The sequence below is a fragment of the Gymnoscopelus braueri genome (assembly GCF_963280865.1).
Source record: "Gymnoscopelus braueri genome assembly, chromosome: 8".
NCBI lineage: Eukaryota > Metazoa > Chordata > Actinopteri > Myctophiformes > Myctophidae > Gymnoscopelus > Gymnoscopelus braueri.
This window is the reverse complement of record NC_137609.1, coordinates 50062920-50090370: the sequence shown is the minus strand read 5'-3', so window position 1 is coordinate 50090370 and position 27451 is coordinate 50062920. Positions and strand designations below refer to the sequence as shown.

Here is a 27451-nt window from a genome sequence, read left to right as displayed (position 1 = left end):
CGCGTAGAACTACGCGATTGCCACGCAATGTGTTAAGTTTATATATAGGGTTTAAGTGACCTCTCACCTTGACCACTTTGCTCAGGCTGCTCAGCAGAGGCTTGTAGGTTTCCATAGTGATGGAGTCTGGGGTGATGACGTCAGTGTAACACTGGTAAACCACGGCAGGAATGTGATGCATCTGACACTGACTGAGGACTGTTACCGCAACACAAACACACATATTTCATTTACTATGTCAGTACTTTGTGCACACTCACATTTCCCAATACAGAGGCAATTCTATATCTAAACAATATATATATATTTTAACCACTTTCAACCTGGTATCCCCATTTTGAGTGTCATCTACAGTAGGTAAAACATGATATCGGCCTTGAGGAGGTTCCAGGGGGTCCCCAGCTAACTGAGTTAATATAGCATCAATGTCAGTGTGAGCTTGTAAATCTTTAAACAAATTTGAACATTCTTTTTATTATTAACATTTTAACAGCGCAAGTCTCTTAACTCTCTCACTGCCAGACTTATTCCTGGCCGCGTTTGCCCACTGCCTGCGATTTTCTTACCTTTTTCAAGTAGTCACAGAATATTTATCTCCATTATGATTGCTAATCACTAGGGGTGTGCCGATATATCGTCCCGCGATATATCGCGATACGCTTTCGTGACGATATGCATCGATTATGTATTGTTTTAGGGTAAAACAAATATTGCTATGATTTTTTTTTACAATAATAATAATCAGGCATGCAAACAGGTGAAATGGGTGACAACATGTTGTTTTTTTTCGGGTCAGGTGTCACACTATTGCCCTATTTGGATTCAAAATGGCTATTGTAGCTGAAAAGCTACAAGTTTGCATGTCTGAATAATGCAAAACAGAAGTATTTGTTTGCATTTGCTTCCCCCCCCACATATGTTTTCATAATAAAAAAGTGCCATATATCGTATCGTATCGATGTCGCGAGCCCAATATCGTATCGTATCGTTTCATGAAATTAGTGTATCGGCACACCCCTACTAATCACTGAGGGTTATACTGTGTGGTTTCACAAATGTCAACGAGGTGTATGAACATTTTTCAACACGGAAACGATTATCTCAAATAATTGCAATTAGACGATTACTATGTAATAATTGAGACAGGCCTAAGTGTCGGCAGCTTTTCCCCCCAACACTGGCATCGGTATCGGATCAGCTCTAGCGTAGAGCGGGGCTGGAGTGTGTTCGGTGTTCACCTGCAGCAGGCAGCCCAGTGATGATGTTGGGGGGTTCCAGGGGCCGGCAGAGGGTCTGGCTCGAGTGGCTCCTGAACGTGCTGGTCCTCAGACAGCGCAGGAACGGAGCGCTGCTGCTGCTGCACACGCTGTCCGACGTCTTGTAGTCCGACACGGGACTGTCCGACAACACCGTGACACTCAGGCCCGCCTTCTGGAGACACTCCAACACCTGAACATACATACAGAACACATTTAGCTTTGCACATAGAGTTGACTACAGTATAACTTATCGTTGCCGTCGGGCAGACACCAACTCCATTTTGACACTTTTGCTTTTATTTGCCATAAGTCAGGGCCATTGAACACCCTTTACGTCTGTGTGTTGATTAAAAAAAACATTGAACCAATGAAAAGTATTAAAAAGCGCTTCTGAACAAAACCAGCTAACTCCATTGGATCCTCAGACTTTCTGCTAAACCAGATAACTCCAGCAAAGGGGGGTGGAGTTAGCTGGTTTTGCTGACTCCAGGCTCCACCCCCTTTTGACCTCCAACCTCATTGTGAGCTTTGGAGGTCCATTCAGCTGTTCTTATCAATGAGGAACAAAACCTCCTAACTCCACTTTTTGTTTTGTTTTTTTCATTTCCTGAAAAATGAACATTTTGGAGTTAGCTGGTTTCTGCCTGACAGTTATAGTTATACATGTGGGGTGGGGTGGGGTGGGGTGGTTGTATTTCATCTCCCTGCTCTTCTATTGAGACATGACGTGTCAAAGGTCATGTCTCACCTAGACACAGGATCTGACTTTTGACCTGATGGTCAAAATTAAAATTATCCCCTGAGCCAGCAGGCAGGCTCTATTAGCTCAATGGTAAAAATGTCAGCGTTTTGTGCAGGAAACCGGGTTCAAATCTGGGGTAGAAGAGGATATAGCGCAACTTTAAAGGGACATTTCGCCGATTTTGCATCAAACCCCTATTTTTATCTAGGTCTAGGACCCATAAACATGATCCTGGTGTGTTTTTTGTGCTTTATCTGTATTTTTAGATTTGTATCCATATCCTCAGCGACTATGAGTCATTTGACTCATAGTCTCTTTATCTCACCTTATTTCCTGACTACAATGTAGACCACACCCCCACGCAGCCTCCCCTCCCCACAAGGAAGGGCAGTGCCCCAAAGCATTATGGTCATTGTAGTAATGCAGCAGTCCAGTCAAACCCCAGTCAAACACACAGAATTCTATATTGTTCTGGCCATAGGGTGCAAATATATTTTTTTGTTATCTACTACAAATATTATTAACATTGAGTGACTGTAAGTTCTTCCAGGGGTGAAATGCTCCTTTAAGGATCCCAACCCTAAACGCTACCCGTTGGTCCCATGTGTTGCATCGCTGCACAGGCAGTGTGTGTTTTGCCCTTTACCTTTTCAGTCCACTGGAACAGCTGGTCCTCTGGGACGTGGTTTGTGACTTGGCAGATCAGAACCTTCAACACAACACAAACTTTACAATGTTTTTCACCACAGAGTGAGCAAGAGGCTTTCACTACTTAAAGGAGTAGTTTACCCACAAAAATGACTTATTTTCTATCAATTACACAGCCCATGAAGCCTTGAATTCATGGGGATTTATTTTGTTTTTTGTCGCATTCCTAAGCCAATAATTTGATGACCAGCAGTCTCTCCGGTAGGAGACTCAAAGAGTCTCCTTTGAGCTTTGAGTCTCCTACCAGATACATAGCATCTTTCTGCCACTAATCAAATTATTGGCTTAGGAATGCGAAAAAAAACAAAAAATCACCATGAATTGAAGGCTTCATGGGGTGTGTAATTGATAGAAAATAAGTCATTTTTTTTGTGAACTACTCCTTTAACTACTTAAACCCTCTATACTTAGTAATCTAGTTACTTAGTTGACTCGGTTCTGTACTTGGTCCACTCTCTTTTCCCCCTTTACACTAAATCTCTTTGCCCAGAATCGCAGATCTACAAGCTCACTAAGCTCTTCAATAGTTTACACGTGTTCAATGTGACGCATTGTGAGCTCGTTTATCGCCTATTTTGGGGCGAATGTTCCCCCCAGAACAGGGATGCTAGGGTTAAAGGATCTACACCATGAATTTAAAAAAAAAATGATATTTAATATCATATGGTGTATGTCCCTCAAACCTTTTTCAAAAGGTTTGAGCCTAAATCATCACTCAGATATACTCATCCCAAGTCAATTGTCTCTGGCTTATACAGCACTTTCAGCTGCAATACCAAAACGTCCTCTTGGGCAGGGGGGGGCTACTGAGCAATTCTGTCTGGCCAGCATCAATGCAATGGCAATGCAAGTGACATCACTTGCATTGCACATTCTGAAATGGCCTGTTCAGACACGCCCATTCTGAAAATCTCTGAAATGATAATGAATGACTGAATGTTAAAAAATATATATTTTTTGGGGTACAAGAGACACTGGGGAGCCCAAAAAATACTAAAAACCAGAAAAAAAAATGAAATTCATGGTGTAGACCCTTTAAAAAAATAAATCAGAATCTAAACTCTTTATCTAATTGATAAGGAAATGCACTATTGACAATGGACAAATGTCTGCTGTGGGACCCATACAAATTTACCAATACAACACATTTTCTACTCTACAGCATTATCTGTGCAATAGCGGTACAAAGGAGAGGATTCACACATCGTAAGCTACAGGCTGCCCTGCAGTGAATGGACAATAGGCCTACACGCAAATACTAGCATGACTTGTATAATGTAAGTTATAATGTAAGTTATTTAGACATATGCTTGGTCCATTTTTTGATATTATACTGTTTAGACTGATGCTAGGTTCTTGGTTTACCCATGATCCTAGATCACTGAGGCACTACACTGTCTCTATACACTAGGGCCCTATTCTGGGCGCCGCCTTACCCATTATCCTTACCGCCTTACCCCCTACCCCTACTTCTTTGCCATTTTTTTACTATTTTGAAAAACATTTATAAATAGTTCAACTAGCAGATCTACATCGACACGTTGTGAGATTGTAGATCGGCTTTTTGAACTATTACTGCCTAAGTCACTGTGTGGATAAAGAGCGTCTGCTAAATGCCTAGATTGTAAATTGTACAGAGGGGGGGGGGTCACTCACTGACGTGTTGTCCTTGTATCTATGAAACACTGCCGTCTTCCCCTGCTTCCACACGGACGTGTGTCCTGCTTCTTCCCACGCCACGCTGTTCAAAACGTAGGCCGACAGAAAATCTGTTGAGAAAAAGAAACAACAACATTTATCAGACTTGATTTGCACACAAACACAAAACAACACACAGATAGACACACGCAGGAGAAATGCAGGCCCCCGAACCGCGCCCAGTGCCGCTCGTTTTTAACGATTTATACATTTTAGGTATTAACCCTTTAAGACCCGGGACGCATCTGTGTCGCATTTTTAGATTTGAGCTAAAAAGTATTATTTTACACTTTGGGACGAGTGCCGCGCTACGAGCTTGTAGATCTGCTATTTTTGAAAAATCAAGAAAATGCGTGCAAATCCTTGAATATATATTGTTTAAAGCAAACATTTTTTAACTCAAATCTTTGCTTCTGGGGGGTCCCTGGAACAAAATATTTTGAGATGGGGGTCCGCGGCCAAATACATATCATTTTGGGGGTCCTTGACATGGAAAAGTTTGAGAACCACTGACATAGAAACATACGTTTTTCAGAAAACCGTTTAGGATTTAGAAGACATTTTGCAGAATCGGAAAACCTCAGGCCTCAATGGGTTAAATATGGCTGTTTGACCCAATCTTCAATACGTCCGCATGCACAGCTTCTAGGTAAAAAAAACTTTGATATGAAACAGCGTGACTTCTATACACTAGTTCAGTACCCGTGGAAAGCAACGTATCTGTGGAAAGCCTGCTGTCAAAATGTCACCAGCGATCTTTATCATTTTAATAAACTATGTTGTGAAAATGTTTGATAATGCATGAACATTTTTCAATATGGAAACAATTGTGACGATTGTGTAAAATAATTGCGGTTATGTAATAATTCTCACAGGCCTCCTAGTCGTGACGTTGCTGGTGTGCGTTGGGCGCAATAAGAAAGCAGAACCAGTGGCAGTTGTCATGTCTCTGTAACCACGACTTAAACCCATTAAGACCTGAAGCCGATTCTACAAATGTCTTATAAATCCTAACAGTATTCTGGAAAAAAAACGTATGTTTCTATATCAGTGGTTTTCAAACTTTTTCATGTCAAGGACCCCCAAAACTATATGAATTAATTAATCTGGGTGATCCGTGTCAGTCAATAATAATGTGGGAACTGTCCTGCGTTTCATTCTTACTGGCTGCTGATGCTGCTGTGACACCTGTATCTCTGCATGGGGATCAAATGGTGCTTCTTAAGTGACTTCAGCACTTGATAATAACCATTGTGATAATGACCGCTGGCCATTGGAGTTTCGAAGTAATTCACACATTAACTACTTAACAATAGAAGTATAGAACGGCTATTTCATTCGGCGACCACGCGCGAGCGTATGTGCCGTGCGTGGGAGGGAATAATTATAGTATGCCCTCTGAAAAAACCTAGAACACACCACTGGGTTTAGGCTGTAGGCTTTAGTTTTACTGAGGTTAAGTTTAGGAATACGTTTAGAGATACACTGAAGTAAGTTTAGGAATTCGTTTAGAGATACACTGAAGTTAAGTTTAGGAATAAGGTTAGGTTTAGGAATACGTTTAGAGTTACACTGAGGTTACACTTAGGTTAGGTTTAGGAATAAGGTTAGGTTTAGGCATAGTTTTACCGAGGTTACGTTTAAGAATACGTTTAGAGTTACACTGAGGTTAGGTTTAGGAATAAGATTAGGTTTAGGCATAGTTTTACTGAGGTTAGGTTCAGGAAATACGTTTAGAGTTACACTGAGGTTAGGTTTAGGCATAGTTTTACTGAGGTTACGTTTAGGAATACATTTAGAGTTACACTGAGGTTAGGTTTAGGAATAAGGTTAGGTTTAGGCATAGTTTTACTGAGGTTAAGATTAGGAATACGTTTAGAGTTACACTGAGGTTAGGTTTAGGCATAGTTTACTGAGGTTACGTTGAGGAATACCTGGTGGCGACTGTTCCGAGGTCGGCGGATTTGACCCGGGGCGAGCGTGTTTTGGAAAGAGTGTTCTCGTATTCTGAGAACCTAATGTGTTGTGGACTGGATGCGAGTCACTTACTTGTAGCATTGTGTCCCACTGCTATGATGACATTTGAACATGGGACAGTCCCACCGTCCCCCGCAGAGATCCCCGGACCCCAGTGTAGCTGCACCTCCCTGCTCACATACACACACATATTACAGGCATGCAAACAGCCCCGAGGTGAAAAAGGTGACAACATGTTGTTTTCTTTCGGGTCAGGTGTCACACAATTGCCCTATTTGAGTTCAAAAAGGTGACTGTAGCTGAAAAGTGACACTTTTGCATGTCTGATATTAACATTATGAAATACACACCTTACCATCAAATACGCACACATTAAGATCTAAGATCTGCGCGCGCACACACACACACACACACACACACACACACACACACACACACACACACACACACACACACACACACACACACACACAGTTGATTTGACATTAAACTGTAATAAGCTATGTGATCAAATCATTGTTAATTGGTTGATTGACATTATTACATCATATTATCAATCAACCAATCAGTGATGTGGATCACATCACATTAAGTATGACTGAGCACATTGTAGATTTTAGTGTGACATTTGACCAGTATTATCTATGCTCTGACTGGAGAGGACTTTTGTCCACCACTGCATATAAGCTATGTGTGATTAGATCATAATTGATTGATTGATTGACATTAAAACATCATATTAACAATCAGTGATGTGCATCACATCACATCATGTGTGTGCTAACATGCTAATGTCCCAGACAGTGTGTGTGTATGTGTGTGTGTGTAGATGTTTGAAGCTACAGGTCATCCACACACACACCTCTTCTCCTGCAGCTCCTGGTGGATGTGTCGATCCTCTTCATCTTCGTACTCCCCATCATCATCTTCATAGTCTTCATCTTCATCTTCGTCCAGGGCGCGTGAGGACGCCGTCACCACCTCGCCGAAGAACGTCGCCATCTTTCCGCCGCTCTCCTCTGAGTGGCTCCCCCCTCGTTGCCTGGCAGCGGCGTTGCCAGGCTGCGAGAGAGAAACAAGCAAGCGCGGGTCTTGGGAAAACAAGCTCAAAAGAAGCAACTATGGGGCACTTTAAACATAGACACTGTATATATTGAAAATAGCAGATCTACAAGCTTAGAACGCCTCTCGATGCGACACGTTGTGAGCTTGTAGATCTGCTATTTTTAAAAAAAATGAAAACAGTGGAATATTTGGAATATCTTTGAAACACTCTAACAACACAAATCTGGTATGGGGCTCCCAGCTGGCACAACATACATTTTAACATTATTTGTATTTTTCAAATACATAATGTGGGGGTCCTTGACATGAATATATTTGAGAACCACTGGTTAAAATAATTTAGAAATTGTGAAACAAGCCCAAATAAGCAGTTAAAGCATAGATAGGTGCTCTTTGGTGACACATGTAGGAACATATTATGAACAAAAAAGGGTTTCCAAAGAAGTACTGCTTGATTCCAAAAAGGTGTGAACTGCAGTCTGCAGACTTGCAAAGAAAATTATTCCAAGGCACTGATCCGTCTTAACGTGAAAAAATATATAGATTTATTTAGAGCAAGGCAACACATTATGACCAACGCGTATCGACCTAGAAGGTCTTCATCAGGGTCTGTCGCCCAAATAAGCAATTACACTTTAGAAACAAGCCCAACAAACCGCAACCCACAAGTACCAATATTTACAAGCAACTTTACAGGAAAAGGAGCCCAAAGTCGCTTATAATAAGCAGACATGGCAACGCTGCATAGCGGCAGCGGTGATGGTGAACAACGTCCCATAGCTCGGAGGGACACAGACCGGCACGATGGATTTCCGGCAGACTTTTACTAGCATAGTTATAAGCGCTTTGCTGCCACCTTGCGGTAGTGTGCGGTATTGTGTTGCCTGTCTGTGTTAAACCTAGCCCTGGTTCAGAGCGTAGTTAGTGAGTTCCCTCTAACGCCCTGGAAGACCCCTCGCTCTGCGCATGTACAAGGAATTCCACTGCCCTGCCAGCGCTCAAGAGTAGTGAAAATAAACTAAACCATTTCGCTACTCACCGAAGCAAAGGCTGTTTTGTGTTGTTGAAAGTCTATTCTCCGCACTGGGGAGCCTCTCAGCACCCCACCTACTCTGTAAAATACACTTTTTGGGCAGAAAATAAAATATGTCAGCGAGACGGAAATAAATTGTATTTATTCCACAGTGCCCTCTACAGATCTAGAGGATTTGAACTTACCATTAACCAAAATCTGTAGAGGGCACTGTGGAGTAAATAAAAACAAATTGGCTATGTTAAACCTAGCCCTGAAACATGACTGACAGTCATGGAACCACTTGTTCTTGCTTTTTTAATGGTTTTCATTTACAACCCGTATATCTACATAAACGTTCATATGTCAAATATAAAGTACTTAACCCAAAACCATGGATGTACCAAGGTAAAGTGCCTAGGTTTAAGTACCTGTATCTTCCGTACTGTTCAATAAAAAGTATTTTAATCCGATCAACGGCCATTTTTTCATAGAGTTATAATGTATCAGAGTGCAATACACCTCCCAACCGATAGGGTAGCGTGTTTGAAAGCATATGACGGACATTTTAAGAAAATGGCCACCAATTGGATTAAAATGCTTTTTATTGAACAATACGGAAGATACGGGTACCTAGACCAGGGCGCTTTAACTTGTTACATCCATGGCCATGGGTTAAGCACTTTATATTTGAACTTTGAACGTTTATGTTGATGTGCGGATTGTAAATAGAGACCATTCAAAAACCAGGAACAAGTGGTTCGTTCCATCCATGACCTTTGTGACAGACGAGCGTCATGTGAACCAACAACCATGGCTATGTTAAACCCAAACCTCAGACTGTCTATTACTAAACTTTATTGGCAATTGGCAGTGACTCATAATGCATTTCAGACAAATATGATTGGAATGTTTTTATATTTTAAATTCAGTTGTTAAAGGTAGCTAAGTGATAAGTGTTAAATAGCTATATTCTGAGCCTAGGCTATTCATCGTGTTTGTTCAGTAACAGGAGTCCACGACTCCACGTCTCTTCAGCTCTTTATTAAACAGAAAATGCATTTTCAGGTCAGGATACCAATTTTATCCAATCAGGATAGAGAGCTCACACAGGATACAGATTAAACAAGTGAAATGAGCAGACACAATTGGAACTAGAACACTATCAAAATGAAGCTATTCTCTCCTGATTGACTGAACATTTTCAACCCACCTGAAAATAATAGCATTTTCTGTTTACTAATAGATGGAGAAACATGGTTACTGAAAAAAAACAACAAAAAACACTCTGTTAAAGTGTGTGTCAGCCACTTAAACATGTGACCCCGTTATTTACATCTTTTAGTGCCCCCTTGGTATCCATGGTAACAGCAGAGGGATGGCTCCAACAGCCTATCATAAGGCGGCGCGTCCCTCCGGACGATGGGATGTGGTGTATGTGTGCAGTGAGTTTCCATTGCCCTGCAGACCGTCACTATATCCAGACCCACTCACACATTACACAGAGTTTGGTTACAAGTGGAGGTAAGAGCTTCAATCTAAACAAATTGATTATGTCTAGTTATTATTTATGAAGACTGTTATGGTCCTATGAATAGGTAATAAACATGCACACATAGAAATACAACTATAGCCTATAACAACTAGTAACTCACAGGTTATGAACCTACAGTACATGTTTATGTTGACACAACCTATGGTGTTATAGTATAATAACTGTTATAGTTATGCTTTTCATGTTGACATTTCCCCCCTTGCAGAATCACAGCAGCTGACTTGAACTTTGAACATTGTTGTTGATGTTGATGATGAGTTTGAGGGTAAACTAATCCTGTGTTTAACAGTTTAGTTATGGTTCTACATGCTTTAGTGCCTGGTCTTGGGGGGTGATACAGTTTATTAAGTTATAACGTTCACTCACATATTGTTCACTGTTTTTCTTTCTTCATAATTACCACTTATTCAAGCTTTGAAGCTTTAGTGGATGGAATCAGCATTACATTTGACGAAGTAGCTTACATTTATCATCTGTTTTCAAAACATGTCTTAATCCACCATAACCACAGACACACACACACACACACACACACACACACACACACACACACACACACACACACACACACACACACACACACACACACACACTGATTGATTTGTCTGTATAACGCTCAGGTTTTCTGATGTGCAATGTCTTGTACTGATCAACTGTGCGTACAGTAAGTCATTAACTCGTCTTATCTGTCATTACTGCTATTGTAATTGCACCCCATATATCCCAGCACTCCTTTAACATGTTGTTTGTCCAGTGGAGGTCAATAGGTCAGTCACAGTTATTACATAATCGCCTGATCACAATTATTTGAGATAATCGCAATTATGTTGCATAATCGTCAATTTCGTCGTAATCTTTTTTTGTTTGTGACCAACTTTTTTTAAATTTTATTAAAGGCTTTTCAAGGGGAAGAGACATTATATTGTATTCAAATCATGTATGCATAGACAAACAGTTCACACAAAGTCCCACAACAACTTAAAGAAGTGTGTCTTTTCAGTACATAGATTGTCCGTCACTGGTCATTTAAAGGAGTAGTTCACCCAAAAAGATTTTTTTGTTTTTGTCGCATTTCTAAGCCAATAATTTGATTACCGGCAGAAAGATGCTAATGTATCCGGTAGGAGACTCAAAGGAGACTCTTTGAGTCTCCTACCGGAGAGACCCCCGGTCATCAAATTATTGGCTTGCGACAAAAACAAAAAAATCTCCATGTATTCACTGCTTCATGGGGTGTGTAATTGATAGAAAATAAGTATTATTTTGTGTGAACTACTCCTTTAATGTACTCACGTAATCTATAGTTCTATAGTATCAGCCTCTTCCTCTGACCTGGCAGTCCTGTGGTTACAAAACAACCCAGGCCCCTTCTGAACCCCCTCACCAGACCCCAGGGATAATCGTCATAATCTTTTCCATGTTAAAAAATATTAATACATAAAAAAATAATAAAAAAAAGCGAACAAGCTCACAACGTGCCGCATTGTGACGCGTTGTGAATTTGTAGATCGGCTATTATTTCCGCTATTATTTTTTACATTTATTTTGAAAGTACGTTATTAAATATGTCATATTTCAGTTATGTTATGTCTCATATCTGCCCATTTTATTTACGAAGCCTAAAAGGCATTGTAAAAAATGCACTGTTAACTGGATTGTTAACTGGTCCAAATGGACTATTAACTGGTCTGTAACTCTGAGAGTGGACATATGGAACCAAATGGACCCTTACGGGTCCATTTGGTTCCATATGTACACTCTCAGAGTTATGGGAGGCCATGAAATTAAAAGGTTTGAGAACCACAGCACTGTCCTAGTCAACAGACCAGAACATCACTTTTACAACATCATTGATAACGTGCTTGTCCTTTCCTCCTGATAAGGGATTTCTACACATTTCTAGTTGTCAGTTAGCCTTGAAGATGTTCTGTAGCCACACTGGCTGCACTACTGAGGCTAATAGGCTTAAAGGTAGTGTAAGTGATATCGTTTTGTTAAAACAAAACCTTTTTTTAAAACTGCTCTTAGAGTAACAATTTATCACTCGGCTTCAATGTTCCATTTTTTTTTTTTTTTGTCTGCTCATGTTTTTCTTTCATCACTTGTTTACTAAAGAGCTGGAGAGACAGGGAGACTCCTGTTACTGAACAAACACCCTGTAGCAATGATTACTATCACATTATAGAGCTATTTAACACTTATTCTAACAACAACAAAGCCTTATTCTATTTTTAACTTAAGCCATATTTAATCATTTTAATTGCAGACCTACAAGCTCACAATGCGTTGTGAGATATTTTTGATTTGTTTTGACAAATCTTCTCTTATGGGGGTCCCTGACACAACATCTTTTCAAATGGGAGTCTTTGGGGCATAATGTAAAACAATATTAGAATATTGTGTAAAAGTTCATGTGTGTAAAAGTGCAAGATAAAAAAAAGTGCAAACAAAAGCAAGGATCAAATATTTCACTATTTGTCATGAGTCTAAAATCTATGAAAGTTTCACTTTTTGAATTAAATTACAGAAAAGGGAACTTTTCCACAATACTCTCTCTCTCTCTCTCTCTCTCTCTCTCTTCTCTTTTGAGAAACACTGGAGATAGATGAGGGGAGGCCTCACAAAATAGTTTTGTATTGAGTCACAGGCAGCTCAACTAATAACATGTTAAACATATCTATTTATAGTTATATGTCCAGTAATAGGTTGATGTGATGAGGTACTGCAGTACTCGCGGTGGGGCCCACAGCTTCATATCTAATGTATTTATTGTTGTGTGTGTCCAACAGGTTGGTGTGATGAAGTACTGCAGTACTCGCGGTGGGGTCCACAGCTTCATATCTAATGTATTTATTGTTGTGTGTGTCCAACAGGTTGGTGTGATGAAGTACTGCAGTACTCGCGGTGGGGCCCACAGCTTCATATCTAATGTATTTATTGTTGTGTGTCCAACAGGTTGGTGTGATGAAGTACTGCAGTACCCGCGGTGGGGTCCACGGCTTGGACTTCCGTGACGTTCTGTTCTCGGGCTTCGCTCCAGACGGGGGGATGTTCATGCCAGAGAGCCTGCCCACGCTGAGCCCCGACACTCTGCTGTCCTGGAGGGGGCTGTCCTACCCCCAGCTGGTGGTGGAGGTGGCTTCACTGTTCATACCGACACACCTGGTACCCAGAGATGATCTGAACGGTGAGCTACGTGCAGCGACAACAATGATCTGGTAACATCCACCTTTAGAACAGACATGGGAAAATTCTCCTTCTACTGCACTGCCACCCAAGTGTGGAATGCCCTTACCTCATCCCTTAAAGGTTTCATGACGTTCAGTTTTACCACACATTAAAAGTCTTTGTCATGGTCCTTCAAACGTGTATAGAAAGTTTTAACAAACAATTCCACTCCATTGATCCATGGCAGGTGTTTTTCTCTCACATTTCTAAAGCCTTTTCAACTGCAATGAAAAAAGAAATCTTTGCCTGCGGGTGTCGCTGGTGAGGGATTTTGCCTGTCAATCATCGCCTCTGCTCCGCCCCCCCCCCCCCCAAAGGAAAGGATAGGGGAGGGGAGGGGCGAGGAGGAGAGTGGGCGGGATTAATCGGCTGTGACCTCACTGCCGAAGGGCCAAGCTCAGATTACTTTTCAGCCTAATTATTCAGAAAACCCCAGACCACAGAAAATCCACTGAATGTTCAAAGTTCAGATTTTTTGGGTGTAATTGAGGTCATAAAACCCCCCAAAAAACATTTTAAAAAAAAAAGTGAAAAAGAATGTCAACCTTTAAAAATGTGGTTCACTGGCTTCCTTCAAAACAGGCCTGAAAATCCACCTTTCAGGAGGCCTAAGGGGGAGGTAGTTATCACTTCTCCCTTAGACAGGTGATAACCCCCCCCCCCCCCCCATTTACCCCCCCCTCCACCTTTTCTACTCTGTACATATAGTGTTTTATATTTACATGGAACCGTTCCATGATGTTCACTCTTTCCCTTACAGCTCTGGTAACTACAGCGCTGTCAGGCTTCAGGGTTCCAGGAGCGGTGAGCGTGCGCAGGCTGAAGGACGGTCTGAATGTCCTGGAGCTGTTCCATGGGGACACCTTCGCCTTCAAAGACCTGGCCATGAGCTGCACCGTGCACTTCCTAAACTACTTCCTCTCCAGAGAGAAACGCACAGCCATCATCGTTGTAGGTAAGTGAGAAAGATTGAATTCAGTTATTCTCAACCTTTTTTCATTTCAAGAACTCCCATGCATACCTTGGACCCTCATTTGAATTTTAATTTATTTTAATTTAATAATTCTTCTCTAGGACCCCAATCTACTCTGTAAAATCCTAAGTGTTAATTGAACTCAGAGCGGTATGGTATCTGCCTTGTTTTAAAGTGATTTTTAAAAAACGTGCACACACACAGGAGTAAAATGAGCGCTCCTCTTCTTGCCATAGGAAAAACTAAATATGTTAATACATCCATGGAACGGCACGATGAATATGGTAAAGAAGATGCGAGTGCAGTGACACTGATACAATACGTTCCTACTAATGATGCACAATGTTATCGGCAGCGTATCGAAATCTGCCGATATCGGCCGTAGAATGCCACATCGGTATCGAACCGATCTCAAAATAAACCCGATTATTTTCACCGATATTGATGACGCAATAATAATGTGACCGTCAATGGCTTTTGTACTCGAAATTCAAAGCAGCCAGTGTGCCCATGTCTATGTCTCTGTCTCTTTAAGAGCACCAGCTGTTGCCCCTCCCTCCCACTCCTCACACGTTGTGTCTCACAGAGTGAAAGCAGCTGTCTGCAGCACGGCATGAAAAGATAGAGAGAAGCCACCTAGTCAAACAGCAAACAAAGTTAACGTCCATACCCAGAACAGTCAGATACCCAGAACAGTCAGAGAGGGTTTCTTGTACATTAAATTAGGTTAGAGAAGTGATACTGCGGAGGATATATTTTCAACACGAATGTGCATATTGCCTCGTTAACATCAAAGTAACAAGCACTCGTTACTCGAGTGCAACGGCCGCTTTGAACAAGCAAGCTGTGTATTTAACCACAGACAGAGAATGAGCACAAAATAACTATCAGCTTGTAATATTTCAGTTTTTAATGTCCTGTTGTCCTGGCATGTGTTGTGTAGGTTAGGAACTTAAAGCAAGTTGCTGCCGTGACTAGAGAGAGAGCATGTCTTCCGTTGGTTCTCAGCCCCTCCCTCTCCTGCTATACTCACTGCTGATGTTATAATACTAGAAGTTCGGGCCGCTACGCGTCCCTCACGTCTAGAGTTCGACACCTACGTGCCACCACCGATGTTGCCTCGATCTCCAGGCTTTTATTTTCCTTCATGTTTTACTCAAAAATAAAGCCTGGACCAAGCTGTTGTGAACGCGTGTGAACGCGTGTGAACGCGTGTTCAGCGTTCCCCTAGCGTAGCTTCCTGGTTGCTATGTGGGGGGGGAACAACAAAAGCCAGGTCGGCCTCGCATCAAAGCCCCGCCTCGCGCCTCCTCCTCATCCTCGCGCCGCCTCGTATCAAAGCCCCGCTTCGTGCCTCCTCCTCCTCCTCCTCGCGCCCCCTCGTATCAAAGCCCCGCCTCGCGCCTCCTCCTCCTCCTCGCGAGCCTCGCGTAAAAAACCCTGTCTCTAAAAGCCCCGCCTCGCGCCGAAGCCCAGCGCCTAAAAGCGAGCGCTCCTCTTTCAATTCCCCTGGAATGCCAATTTCCCTGTGACATATATCTATATCTATACCTATATCTATATATATGAAAATCTGCAATGAGCTCAATATAAATATAATAATGTAATATATTGGTATTGGAATTGGTATCGGCCGATATGACCCTGCAAATAATCGGAGATCGGATATAGGCCATAATTTCATATCATCTTTAGCTTCTACTGTGTGTGTTTATCGAGTATTTTACCACAGGACTCGGCCAATCAGAATCAAGGACTGGAACTATCCGTATTTATCCGTAAGGTATTTAATGAATGCTTGTGTTCGCCTTGTGCTGGTACATCTGATGGCTCTGGTGTGTGAACCTTGATTTATACTTTGTTGTGTGACGGTGTCGCGCGCAGAAAATAGCAGAAAATAGCAGAGAATAGCAGAGAATAGCAGAAAATCTGCCGTTCTCTGCCATAGACCAGATTCACACGGCGGCCATGTTGCTATTACGTCAATGAAGTGCCACCCCGGTTGCCACGGCAACGGGGTGGCACTTTCAATGTTCATTTCCAAAATGGCCGCCGTGTGAATATGGTCTATTCTCGGCCATTCCAAGCGCATGACACCATCGCAGAGCTTAGGCTTTAACGAATGTCTTCTCTGCGCAGGTACGTCTGGGGACACCGGTGGCTCTGCCATCCACAGTGTTAAAGGTATCAGTGGGATGGATGTGGTGGTGGCGTTTCCTCGAGGACGCATCACCGCTGTTCAGGAGAAACAGATGATCACCTGCCTGGAGGACAACGTACATGTGTTTGCAGGTAAACAACAAAACATACTTTATACAATGACAGCTAACAAATGATACTGCAGTGAAGCACAAGAAATAATTGATACAAAAACATAACAGCTTTAAACCCTATTGTCCCTGTTCGGGACATGTCTTAATAGGTAAACGTGTGGCAAAAATAGGTGAGCATTTGGTGAAAATAACAGATGTACAAGCTCACAACGCGTCACATTGCGACGCGTTTTGAGATTGTGACTGCTTGTGACCGCTTGTGACCGCTTGTAGGTCGGTTATTTTCGTTTTTGCCTCTGGTGACAGATTCTGCTGTTAACAGAATCTGTTTTGAGAGATTATTTTCGACTAAGAGATTTTGGTGTCTAGGGAAAAAAGAAGCGGACCAAGTATAGACCCCTGGGAGACACCAGTCTTTTAAATGTACTGTAAGGTTTAACTGTGTATGGGTTCTTTATAGAACCCTTAAAATAAATGTCTTTTTTTTAGCACTTTCACTGCCAGAATTAATTACTTAATTAAGTCAGCCAGTGCCAGCGTTTTTTACTAATCTTTCGAGACCCACAGAATATTTTTGTCTATGACGATGTAAACACCAGATGTCTCGGGGGGAAAGACGAGATCATCCGGTCTCTTTTTTTTTCTTTTTTCAGTCATTTAGTTATCGGTAGTTGAATACAGCTTGTTTTCACCAAAAACACAATCTGGGAAAATAAATCAGACACATTTTTATTTTTATAAATCCTATACCATTAGACCGGACGGGCTGTTTCTTTTTTTAGATCACATGAGTTCCGGGTGTACTGTTCTTCGGGAGTCCTAGGCTCACTCACAGGTTGCGGAAGAGCGCCCTCTATCGTAATCACTGAAAACACCAAATGACGTCTATAGTGGCAGTGAAGCGGTGGACGTCATTGGCACGAGTTAAAGAACCTTGGTTCTGTTTGGAACCAAAAATTGTTCTTCCGTGGCATCACTCTGTCAGAACCAGTTTCGCTTTCCCAGTTGGCACCTTTGTGTTTCCGTGTGCAGTGGACGGCAGCTCAGACGACATTGACGTTCCCATACGGAGGCTGTTCGCTGACCAGGAGCTGGTGAAGAGCCATGGCCTGATGAGTCTGAACTCTGTCAACTGGTCCAGAGTGATGATCCAACTGGCTCACTTCATCTACGCCTACCTGCACCTCAGCACCATGGAGCAGCAGGCCCACCACCACAACCCACTGCCTCCTCTGGAGGTGGTGGTGCCCACCGGAGGAGCAGGGAACATCGCAGGTGAGATCCATTCATCACATCTAATGGGATTGTACTATCGTTAGAATCAATTACGAGTCCATTTCTTTTTACACTTTCAGGGTTAAATTAATACAAATAATATATTTTTTTTAACTTATTGGATATGTTACAAAATACACAATGTTGCTCTTTTTCTTCATTTCATATGAAAACAGAGAATCATAGAAAAACAATGAGATATTGAATCAAGAAAGAATCAAGAATCAGGAATCAAGAACTTTCTTGTCACATCACAGGTTTACACGTGTAAAGAAGTGGGTGAAATGTGTTTTTGCGTAAGCTCCATGTTTTTGAAGAAAAAGGAGGGGGTGGGGCAGGGAGTAAGAAATCCAACATTCAATAAGCATGTCAGAGAGTACATCAAAAAACTAAAATCGAGATATCTACATATATATGCAAATAGCATAATGCCAACAGATACAGTATGTACATGAGGTTAAACATACTGTAAGGTGTGAAAGTGTTAACACATTGGTAGGTCCATGTATCATAATTTATTTGCATGACTTGTTTGTAAAATAGTGTTGAGTCATGTGTTCTGTCTCCTATCAGCCGGCTGCATTGTGAAGCAGATGGGCGTGCCGTTGCGTCTGGTTGCCATGGTGAACGCCAACGACATCGTCCATAGGACGGTGCAAAGCGGGGACTTCTCCATGACCGACACTGTCACACAGACACTGGCCCCCGCTATAGACATCCAGGTACTGTCACTGTCACACACACACTGTCACACACACACACACACACACACACACACACACACACACACACACACACACACACACACACACACACACTGTCACACACACACACACTGTCACACAGACACTGGCCCCCGCTATAGGGCATAGCAGTTGCGGCCACTTCCTGGTTCCACTTCAAAATACTCAATGCATTTTTCCCATTGACATTTCCAAAAATATTTATATCAATTATTTTAAGCCTAGAATCAAGCCATCCAGGGTCCTGGTGAATCATGACCATTAAACATTTTTTTCTGTGATTTATTTTATTTTATATTTAATTATATGATATACTATATTTAATAAATACCCTTTGTTTTGCCGTTTTCAAAAAAAGATAATCACAGAATCAAACGTTTTATGGTCATGATTCACCAGGACCCTGGATGGCTTGATTCTAGGCTTAAAATAATTGATATAAATATTTTTGGAAATGTCAATGGGAAAAATGCATTGAGTATTTTGCAGTGGAACCAGGAAGTGGCCGCAACTGCGATGCTATAGACATCCAGGTACTGTCATTGTCACACACACATTGTCACACACACGCTGTCACACACACACACACACACACACACACACACACACAGACACACACACACACACACACACACACACACACACACACACACACACTGTCACACGCACTGTCACACGCACACTGTTACACACACACTGGCCCCCGCTATAGACATCCAGGTACTGTCACTGTCACTCTAGTCTCACGAGTCTCCTCCCACAATTTTCAAATGCTTCCGTCAAAACGGCCACTTTTTGATTGAGTTTTGTTCATTGTCGCCCGTTTTTCTTTAATAACACGGGCTGGGAAGGTTGGATACCTGAGTAAAGTTCACTTTGAGTTGCATCCAACACATCCACTGCCATTTCCGTCGGCCTTACCGTTAGATCACTAGAGGCATTTGAATATATATATGTTTTATTATCATGTGGCGCCCTCAGTGGCTGATGCCCCAGGGCACTCGCCCCCTACGGCCTATGGATGATCAGGCCTTGTGTATATGTTTCCATAGGATCCATACATCATGTATATGTTTTCTATATGTCTCCATATGTTTCCATAGGATCCATACATCATGTATGTGTTTTCTATATGTCTCCATATGTTTCCATAGGATCCATACATCATGTATATGTTTTCTATGTGTCTCCATATGTTTCCATAGGATCCATATAACATGGAGCGTGTGTTCTGGCTGCTATCAGGGAGAGATGGAGCCTTAGTGAAGGACTTGATGGAAGACTTTCAACGTTCTCACAGAAACACCCTGCCTGAAGCTCTGCATAAACAGGTTCATTACACGACAGAAACACCCTGCCATAGCAACCAGATACAGGAAGTCTGACCTCTTTATCACATGACCGAGGTTGGGAGGTTGGGAGGTTGGGAGGTTGGGAGGTTGGGACTAGAAGTTAGGGCCGCAAAGCAAAGCGGGGAGGGAGGAGAGGAGAGGAGAGGAGAGGCCAGAGGGGCCGGACTGGGGCATGACGTGTGTGCAGAGTGACTAGGCCAGTGCAGAGTGACTGGACCAACCTCGGATCTGGCCTAGATGTGAGGGCCGGAAGCGGCCCTGACATCTAGTTCATTTAATTCATGAAAAGTTGTGATTTCTATTTTTTTTATTATTAATTTTAGCTTTTTTACATCTTTTGAAATATATATATATATTTTTTTAAATGGAAGACACAAAAAAAGGGGTAATTTACCCATAAAAATTTGTCCACAACCCAAACATGGGTCCTGAACCACTGTTTGGGAAACAGTGGTCTAATGGGTCTGTGGTTGTGCTCTCTCTCTCATCAGTTATCCCAGGCCATGTGGACACAAACGGTGACAGATGAAGGCATTGTGAGCACCATGAGGAGATGCTGGGAGGAGAACGGCTACTTGTTGTGTCCCCACACAGCGGTGGCAGTGTGGCATCACTACCACTGTCCCCACGACCCTGCAATTCACAGGTGAAAGGTCATCACATTGTTTTTAATGCAGCAACAGGCACAAAGTATGGAGTACCCAAACCCTGTCTGACGGTCATTGTGCATGACTCACCAGAGCATTTGTTCCTAATCTGGTGGTGGGCCCATTCTTGCTAAATGGGCCCCTCCTGCAAATGTTGTAAACCAATCACAGTCAACTGGAATGTCATGATAACATCTGATTGAAATATTGATCACGTGACTCCAGAGATAATGTGTCCCAATTTGAGTTTTGGACAAAATCTGTAGGAGCTTTAGCAAAAAGTGTGTTTTGAAGAAAACACAAATTGGCGGAAATTCTTGTCAGGTGTAAATGGCCGTGGCCTAAATGGGGAGTTGCATCATGATCCAAGGAATCCAGGGGGAAAAAATTAATGGATTCTTTAGCCTATTCACCTTATTCCAGTTTTTTTCCACTGCGTCACCATTGCCTCTTACATTGAGTTTTTCTCTGTATGCTGCTTCATTGTCTCCGCCAGGCCGAAAGGCATGGCGAGAGAGTATGTTTTACCCCCTGTCCGTCCGTCCGTGTGTGTGTCCGTCCGTCCGTCATTTTGTGGACAGCTAATCTCTGGCACCGTTGGCTTGATCGCAGCGAAACTGTGCACACACACTCCCTGGATGCCAGAGCAGAACCTCTGCTCCACATTTTTCACATGGGACTTTTATAGCGCCACCAGGAGGCCAATTTGTGCAAAACACATTTTTGGACAGTACTCCTACAGATTTTGGACAAAAATCCCGCAAATCGGTACACAGTATCTCTATAGTCATTAAAAGAAATGGCTCATTTCAGATTTTTCATATTCCATCCTGATTGGCAAAAATTGGCTTTCAAAGTTTGCAGGAGTACTCCGTTTCGAACAAAATGCCTCAAATCATGAACACAACATGCAATTTCCGTGAAATTTTGCACACACATTCCCATTAGGCCGAGGAAGAGATGCCATTTGAAAATGTTCAAATCAGCCTCATGGTGGCGCTGTAACAGGCCGATTCGTGTTTTTACCTATAACTGCACCGATCAGTGTAAAACTTTGTATGCACACTCTCTAGAGGCCAAGGAAAAACCTTTGCCCTGCATTTTTCACATTTGCCTTTTATAGCGCCACCAGGAGGCAGACTTATGTAAAACACATTATTCTGATATTAAGCCTTCAGATTTGATCCAAATTTCACGCAAATCGGTACACATGATCTCTATAGTCATGTGATCAAGACGGATCTGTTTGTTTTTTCATATTCCATCCTGATTGGCTAACATTGACATGTAATGTTTGCAGGAGTGGCCCGTTTTGAACAAAATGCCGCAAATCATGAACGCAGCGTCCGATTGCGGTGAAACTTTGATTGCACTACATTGAGGAACAAATGCCACCCTTTTAACATTGGCCTGTTATAGCGCCACCAGCAGGTCAAATTTAGCAAAACACATTTTTAGAACAAAATGCCTCAAATCATGCATGCAGTGTCCGATTGCCGTGCACGGCCTAGGAATACATGGCACCCTTTTCACATTGGCCTATTATAGCGCCACCAGGAGGCCAAAATAACCTACCTGACCTGGCGGAGACCTGTGCTCCGAGGAGCACTTTTTCTAGTTTAATATCTGTTCACTTCCTTCCTAGTAGGCTTCTGCAAGTGTAATGCAGGTAATCAGTGTGTTGCCAGATTTTGCAAAAGAAACAAGCGGCCAGGTCTATGAAAACAAGCCGAAAAAGAAGCAACTAGGCTCACTTTACATTGACTATTAGACAATAGCAGATCAACAAGCTCACAATGTGTCACATCACGACACGTTGTGAGCTTGTAGAATATTTTTGGACACATTTTAACAACGCACATCTTGTATGGGGGTCCCTGGCACCACATATTTTCAGATGGGGGTCTGCAACTCTGCGGACAAATACATATTAATCTGGGGGTCCGTGACATGAAAGAATGGGGGAGGCACTGGTTTAAAAAACATTAGAACGCAAGCCCAATTAAGCAACTACACTTTTAAAAAAATCCCCAAATTGCTTAATGTAAGCAGACATGGCAACACTGGTAAACAGGAAACTCATTGATAAGGGGCTCCCCACCTCCCCTGCTCCCCTACCTGGCCACGCCCACAGTGGGCATGGAATAAGAGTTATAGCCCAAGAGGTTCTTCCATGGCCTACTGAGAGTGTGTGTGCAAAGTTTGACGCTGATTTGTTCAGCGGTGCTTCAGATTTGCTGTTCACAGACACACAGACAGCATCAGACACGTTGCTAGGTCTCTAGGTTGGGGGCTTAGCCCCCCAGGCAATGGACAGATGTGTGTGTGTGTGTGTCCCCCGCGTGCGCGCGAACATTTTCGCGGATTTAGGCAGATTTGGGTACTTTCCCCCCCGTTTTTTGTTACTTTATTTCAGTTTTAGGGTTAGGGTTAGGGTTATAGATATATAATTCAAAATATATTTTTAAATTTTTTTCTATTGGTGGCTTACGATAAAACATTGGTGGCTATAGCCACCGAAGCCCCCGCGTAACGACGCCCCTGGACAGCATGACCATTCCGGCCTGGCGGAGATAAATATTGATGCCAGGTTGAAAGTGGCCACTTTAACCTTTTCCCCAAATCAATTATTTTATTCAAATCGATTACATCTTATAATCCATTACATTACAATCAGTTTGATTAACTGCTGCACCCCTAGTCTGTAATTAGTTATAATTAGTTAAGCATGTTTTCTTCCAGGTGCTACGTAGCTACAGCCTCTCCCGCCAAGTTCCAGGCGGCAGTGGAGAGGGCGGGGTTGACCTTTGACCCTCCAGAGTCGGTGAAGGCGTTGGACCAGATGGCCACCCGCTGCCAGAACCTGGAGAGGAGTCTGGACTGGAAGACTGACTGGGAGAACCGCCTGAGAGAATGCATCCAGTCTATATACACATCTAGACAACCCAGACTTACCACAAACACTTGATTCATGTTATTGACAATACGTTGTTTAAATTCAGAATGGTCGATTATATCACTGTTTCTCAACATCAGGTCTGTGGACCACCAGTGGTCCAAATGGACCCTTCATCCATTTTTCAACCTTATCTTCATATATTTGGTCCTCTCTAATACTCATTATAAAATGGCACAATTTCTGTATACTCACTCTGCGCGTCTCATTAGTGGGCTGTAGACAGTTCAGAAACCTGCCTACCAATGACATCATCGTTGATGGGGATTCTAAGCTAATAGAAACTACACCATTTATCTTCCTGGAAAGTTAGCATGCTGAAATAGAAGCCATTTTCCTTACATTATTATTATTTTATTAAAAAAAAATCTTGTTTGAAATGACCAAACCTGTCTACCGATGATACTGGTAGGCAGGACTGTCCACAGTCTTACTCTGAGACACAGACTGATTGGACAGAAATCTTATCAGTGGACCAGTTATATGAAGATAGGTTGAAAATGGGTGAAGTGGTCCTTTAATTCAGAATGGTTGATTTTTACTCAATGATCCCAGTTTTGTCTGTTATGCAATTTCTAAATGTGATGAAGGCTTTCATGGCCTTCCTACTGTGTGTGTGTGTGTGTGTGTGTGTGTGTGTGTGTGTGTGTGTGTGTGTGTGTGTGTGTGTGTGTGTGTGTGTGTGTGTGTGTGTGTGTGTGTGTCACTTTATTTTTTGACACATGTTGACTTATGTGCTGTACAATGAAGACAAGTCAAATCAGATGAATGTACAAATGAATAAATATCTCATATTTCATCAGTATGATGAACCCAACTGATATTGGTGACTCCATGACCTGTTATCTTGCTCAGCTTCCCTCAGGTAGAATGTGGCAATGCTTTTAGTAATCTGTACTTTTGGACTGATCAGCACTAAATGTCTTCTGTACACTGCCAGTAGGCCAAGGATTTACCTATCTCATCTTTTCATGTTTTACAAGACATCAAGCTTTGGCCTACTAGCATTTGTGCACAAGATATTATGTGGACGATTGGGCTCGATCACATCCACTGATGCTGTGGGCCTCAGTAAACTGAATAATATGACAGTATCACAGGCTGTATCAATTATTTTCGCAGTGATTATTCTATAAAACACTTTTTCAATCATTGCCTGCCAATAACGCATATATGCGTTCTTTAGAATCCATCACTTGCCCGCCAATAACGCAAATATGCGTTTTTAGATATTTTTTTTCCAAAGACCAAGGAGATATGATTTTTTGAAGATCTAGACTCCTATCCACTTCCTTGTTAACTTAAAACTTTAAAATCCTGTATCTCGGCTCCTGAGTACTTTTTGTTTTTTCAATGAAAAATCTCTGTTAGACAACTGCAAAAAAATCTGAAATAATTCTGGCAGTCAATCGTTGAATAATCGAAAAGCTTTTTTTTTCTTGGAGATTTTGTTTTCTTTTGTATTCATTAATCGACACGTAAAGTTTAATTTCGTATTTTTTTAATCAACTAAATTCATTAGTCTGATTAACCACTTAAGCCCTATATTATACCTTGCACAGCGATGTCACGCCAAAATAGCCGATATACAAGCTCACATTGCATCGCAATGCATTGTGAGCTTGTAGAGCTTGTGAGTTTTTACCGATTCTCAATTATTTCTTATAATCAATTAAACCAATTAGTTCAATTAACTGTTGCACCCCCACTGTGTATCACATCCACTGTGGGCTTCTTTCTGTAAAGTGAATAACATGATGGTATATCTTACAGTAAAGTCAATAAAGTGATAGCAGATCTTACAGTAACATGACATGACAGTATATCTTAATGTGAAAGTATCACATCCACGTATGCTCTGGGTTGAATAGAATAGTTCAATTGCACAATTTGTGTTGAAATCTAAAGTTTTCAAATAATTGTACTGGTGTAAAATGTAAAATATTTGTCTCCGAGAAGTACCTAAAAAAAGTACTCAAGTACAGTACTGGAGTAAATGCACTTCCACCACAGAGATTAACATCTATTCTAATTAAAGAGTTCCTCTCTGTGAAACTGCTCACTGTCAGGTGAAAAAAAAGCGGTCTTGACGTCATGCGTAGGAGGAGATGTGGTTTGTCTGTGCAGGCTGATAACAAAAAAACAACAACCTTGAAGTATGATTTGGTGACGTTGACATTTTTTTAATCCACTGCACACCACCTGCTTTGACTGACCTACTGGATCCTCAGTAAAATACATTTAGTTAAAATACAATAAACTCTTACAGATTAGATTTCAAAAGGTACATGTAATGTAACGTGTGATTATTATTTTTAATTATTATTAAAATCACATTGAGACCATTGTCTCTTTTACGAGACAATTCCTCCATCATGATGAAGACAGCCAGATGTTTCCTGTTGTAAACCAGTGAGGATCATCCACTGTGTGTGGAGCCTACTGATGGATTCTAGCCTTGGGACCCAAACTTTAATTAGAAAATTATCCATACAATTACCATACCATACATCAGTATCCATTAAAAGAACAGGCAGATTCACTTTTTGGCCTATTTTGGCCTATAACTCTTGAACCATAGGTCAAGAGCATCAAAAATCCTTTTCCCCTGGACTGCTTGGATCATGTAGGCTACCGTTTTAAATCTAATCTGTTAGAGTTTATTGTATTTTAACTAAATGTATTTTTGTCACGGTGTGGTGCAGGCAGGGGACCCAAGCGCAGAGAGGACACGGAAGGTTTGATGAAACAGTAGCTTTACTTATAAAACATGTCAAATACAAATAATACACAAACAAGGCAACCCTCGAACACGAGGAGAAAGTGTTAAGCACACGGCACGGGGAGCAGAGTTAACAGAGGTACAAACAAGGAGCTCATGCCGTGGCAATGAATTAAAAATCCAACACAGGATTGCAAGCTGAAGCCGGCTAAGTAGGCTACAGAGTCATTAAGCTGAGGAGGCTCAGCTGGGTAACGAGTCAGTTGCAGTGCAAACTAGAAGACATGCAAGGAGGAGGGGGGAGGGGCAGAGGAGAGGTAGAGGAGACAAGACGGGCAACAACAACTAAACAGTAAGCAGACAGGGAGACACAGAACACTACTACAAAATAAGGTACAGTAGTGTAAAGCAAACCCTAACACAGAAACAAGGACTGCAACATGACTTCAGAATAACAGCACAGACAAAGTAACAACACAACAGGACAGGCCTAATAAGTCCATGACCATAAAAGGGCAAGAAGGTCCAAATAATGACGACAGAGTACACGGCCCGAGGAGCGGACCGTGACAATTTTACTGAGGATCCAGTAGGTCAGTCAAAGCAGATGGTGTGCAGTGGATTAAAAAAATGTCAACGTCACCAAATCTGACTTCAAGGTTTTTTTTGTTTTTTTTGTCGGCAGCCTGCAAAGACAAACCACATCTCCTCCTACGCATGACGTCAACACATCCTTTTCTTACCTGACAGTGAGCAGTTTCACAGAGAGGAACTCTCTAATTATAGCTGCTAATTTATGGGGTGGAAAGTAACTAAGTGTATTACTCAAGTACTGTACTCATATTTCAATACTTTATACTTCTACTCCACTAACATCTCAGAAGCAAATATTTTACATTTTACACCACTACAATTATTTGAACAATTTAGTTAAAAGTTACTCTGCAGCTTTCAACACAAAACGTACAAATGTACAATTATTGTAAGATATGCTGTCATATTATTCACTTTACTGTAAGATATATCATCATGTTATTTACTTTACAGAAGCCCACAGTGGATGTGATACTTAGGGGTGCAACAGTTAATTGAACTAATCGATTTAACTGATTATAAGAAATAATCGAGAATCGATAAAATAATACATTTTCAAAGATAGCCCATCTACAAGCTCACAATGCATCACACCGCTGTTAATAGGTTGTTATGTTTAGGTGTATCAATAAATGCAGTGATAGTAGTCAACAGTATTGTCAATGCTCACAT

General features: G+C 41.8%; 2 protein-coding genes across 3 annotated transcripts in view; one reads left to right on the top strand and one right to left on the bottom strand.

Annotated features, from left to right (window-relative positions):
• Window positions 1–7397, bottom strand: part of psmg1 (proteasome (prosome, macropain) assembly chaperone 1) — a 228226-nt gene extending 220829 nt beyond the window's left edge. For both annotated transcript variants that reach the window (XM_080435605.1, XM_080435606.1), the window contains exons 1-6: window positions 7247–7397; window positions 6457–6554; window positions 4366–4478; window positions 2648–2710; window positions 1239–1449; window positions 68–198 (exon numbers count right to left, since the gene is read on the bottom strand). In XM_080435605.1, coding sequence (XP_080291731.1) covers window positions 68–198; window positions 1239–1449; window positions 2648–2710; window positions 4366–4478; window positions 6457–6554; window positions 7247–7386 — 756 coding nt within the window. In that variant the 5' untranslated portion in view covers window positions 7387–7397. The remainder of the gene's footprint in view (window positions 1–67; window positions 199–1238; window positions 1450–2647; window positions 2711–4365; window positions 4479–6456; window positions 6555–7246) is intronic.
• A 2534-nt stretch (window positions 7398–9931) lies between these two features.
• thnsl2 (threonine synthase-like 2) lies at window positions 9932–23658 on the top strand. The gene is made up of 9 exons (XM_080435603.1): window positions 9932–9985; window positions 12972–13203; window positions 14005–14199; window positions 16357–16509; window positions 17523–17765; window positions 18339–18487; window positions 19714–19839; window positions 20352–20506; window positions 23250–23658. Exons 2-9 carry the CDS (start codon window positions 12981–12983, stop codon window positions 23473–23475), a joined length of 1470 nt encoding a protein of 489 aa, XP_080291729.1. The 5' UTR covers window positions 9932–9985; window positions 12972–12980; the 3' UTR covers window positions 23476–23658.
• Window positions 23659–27451: the final 3793 nt, after the last annotated feature.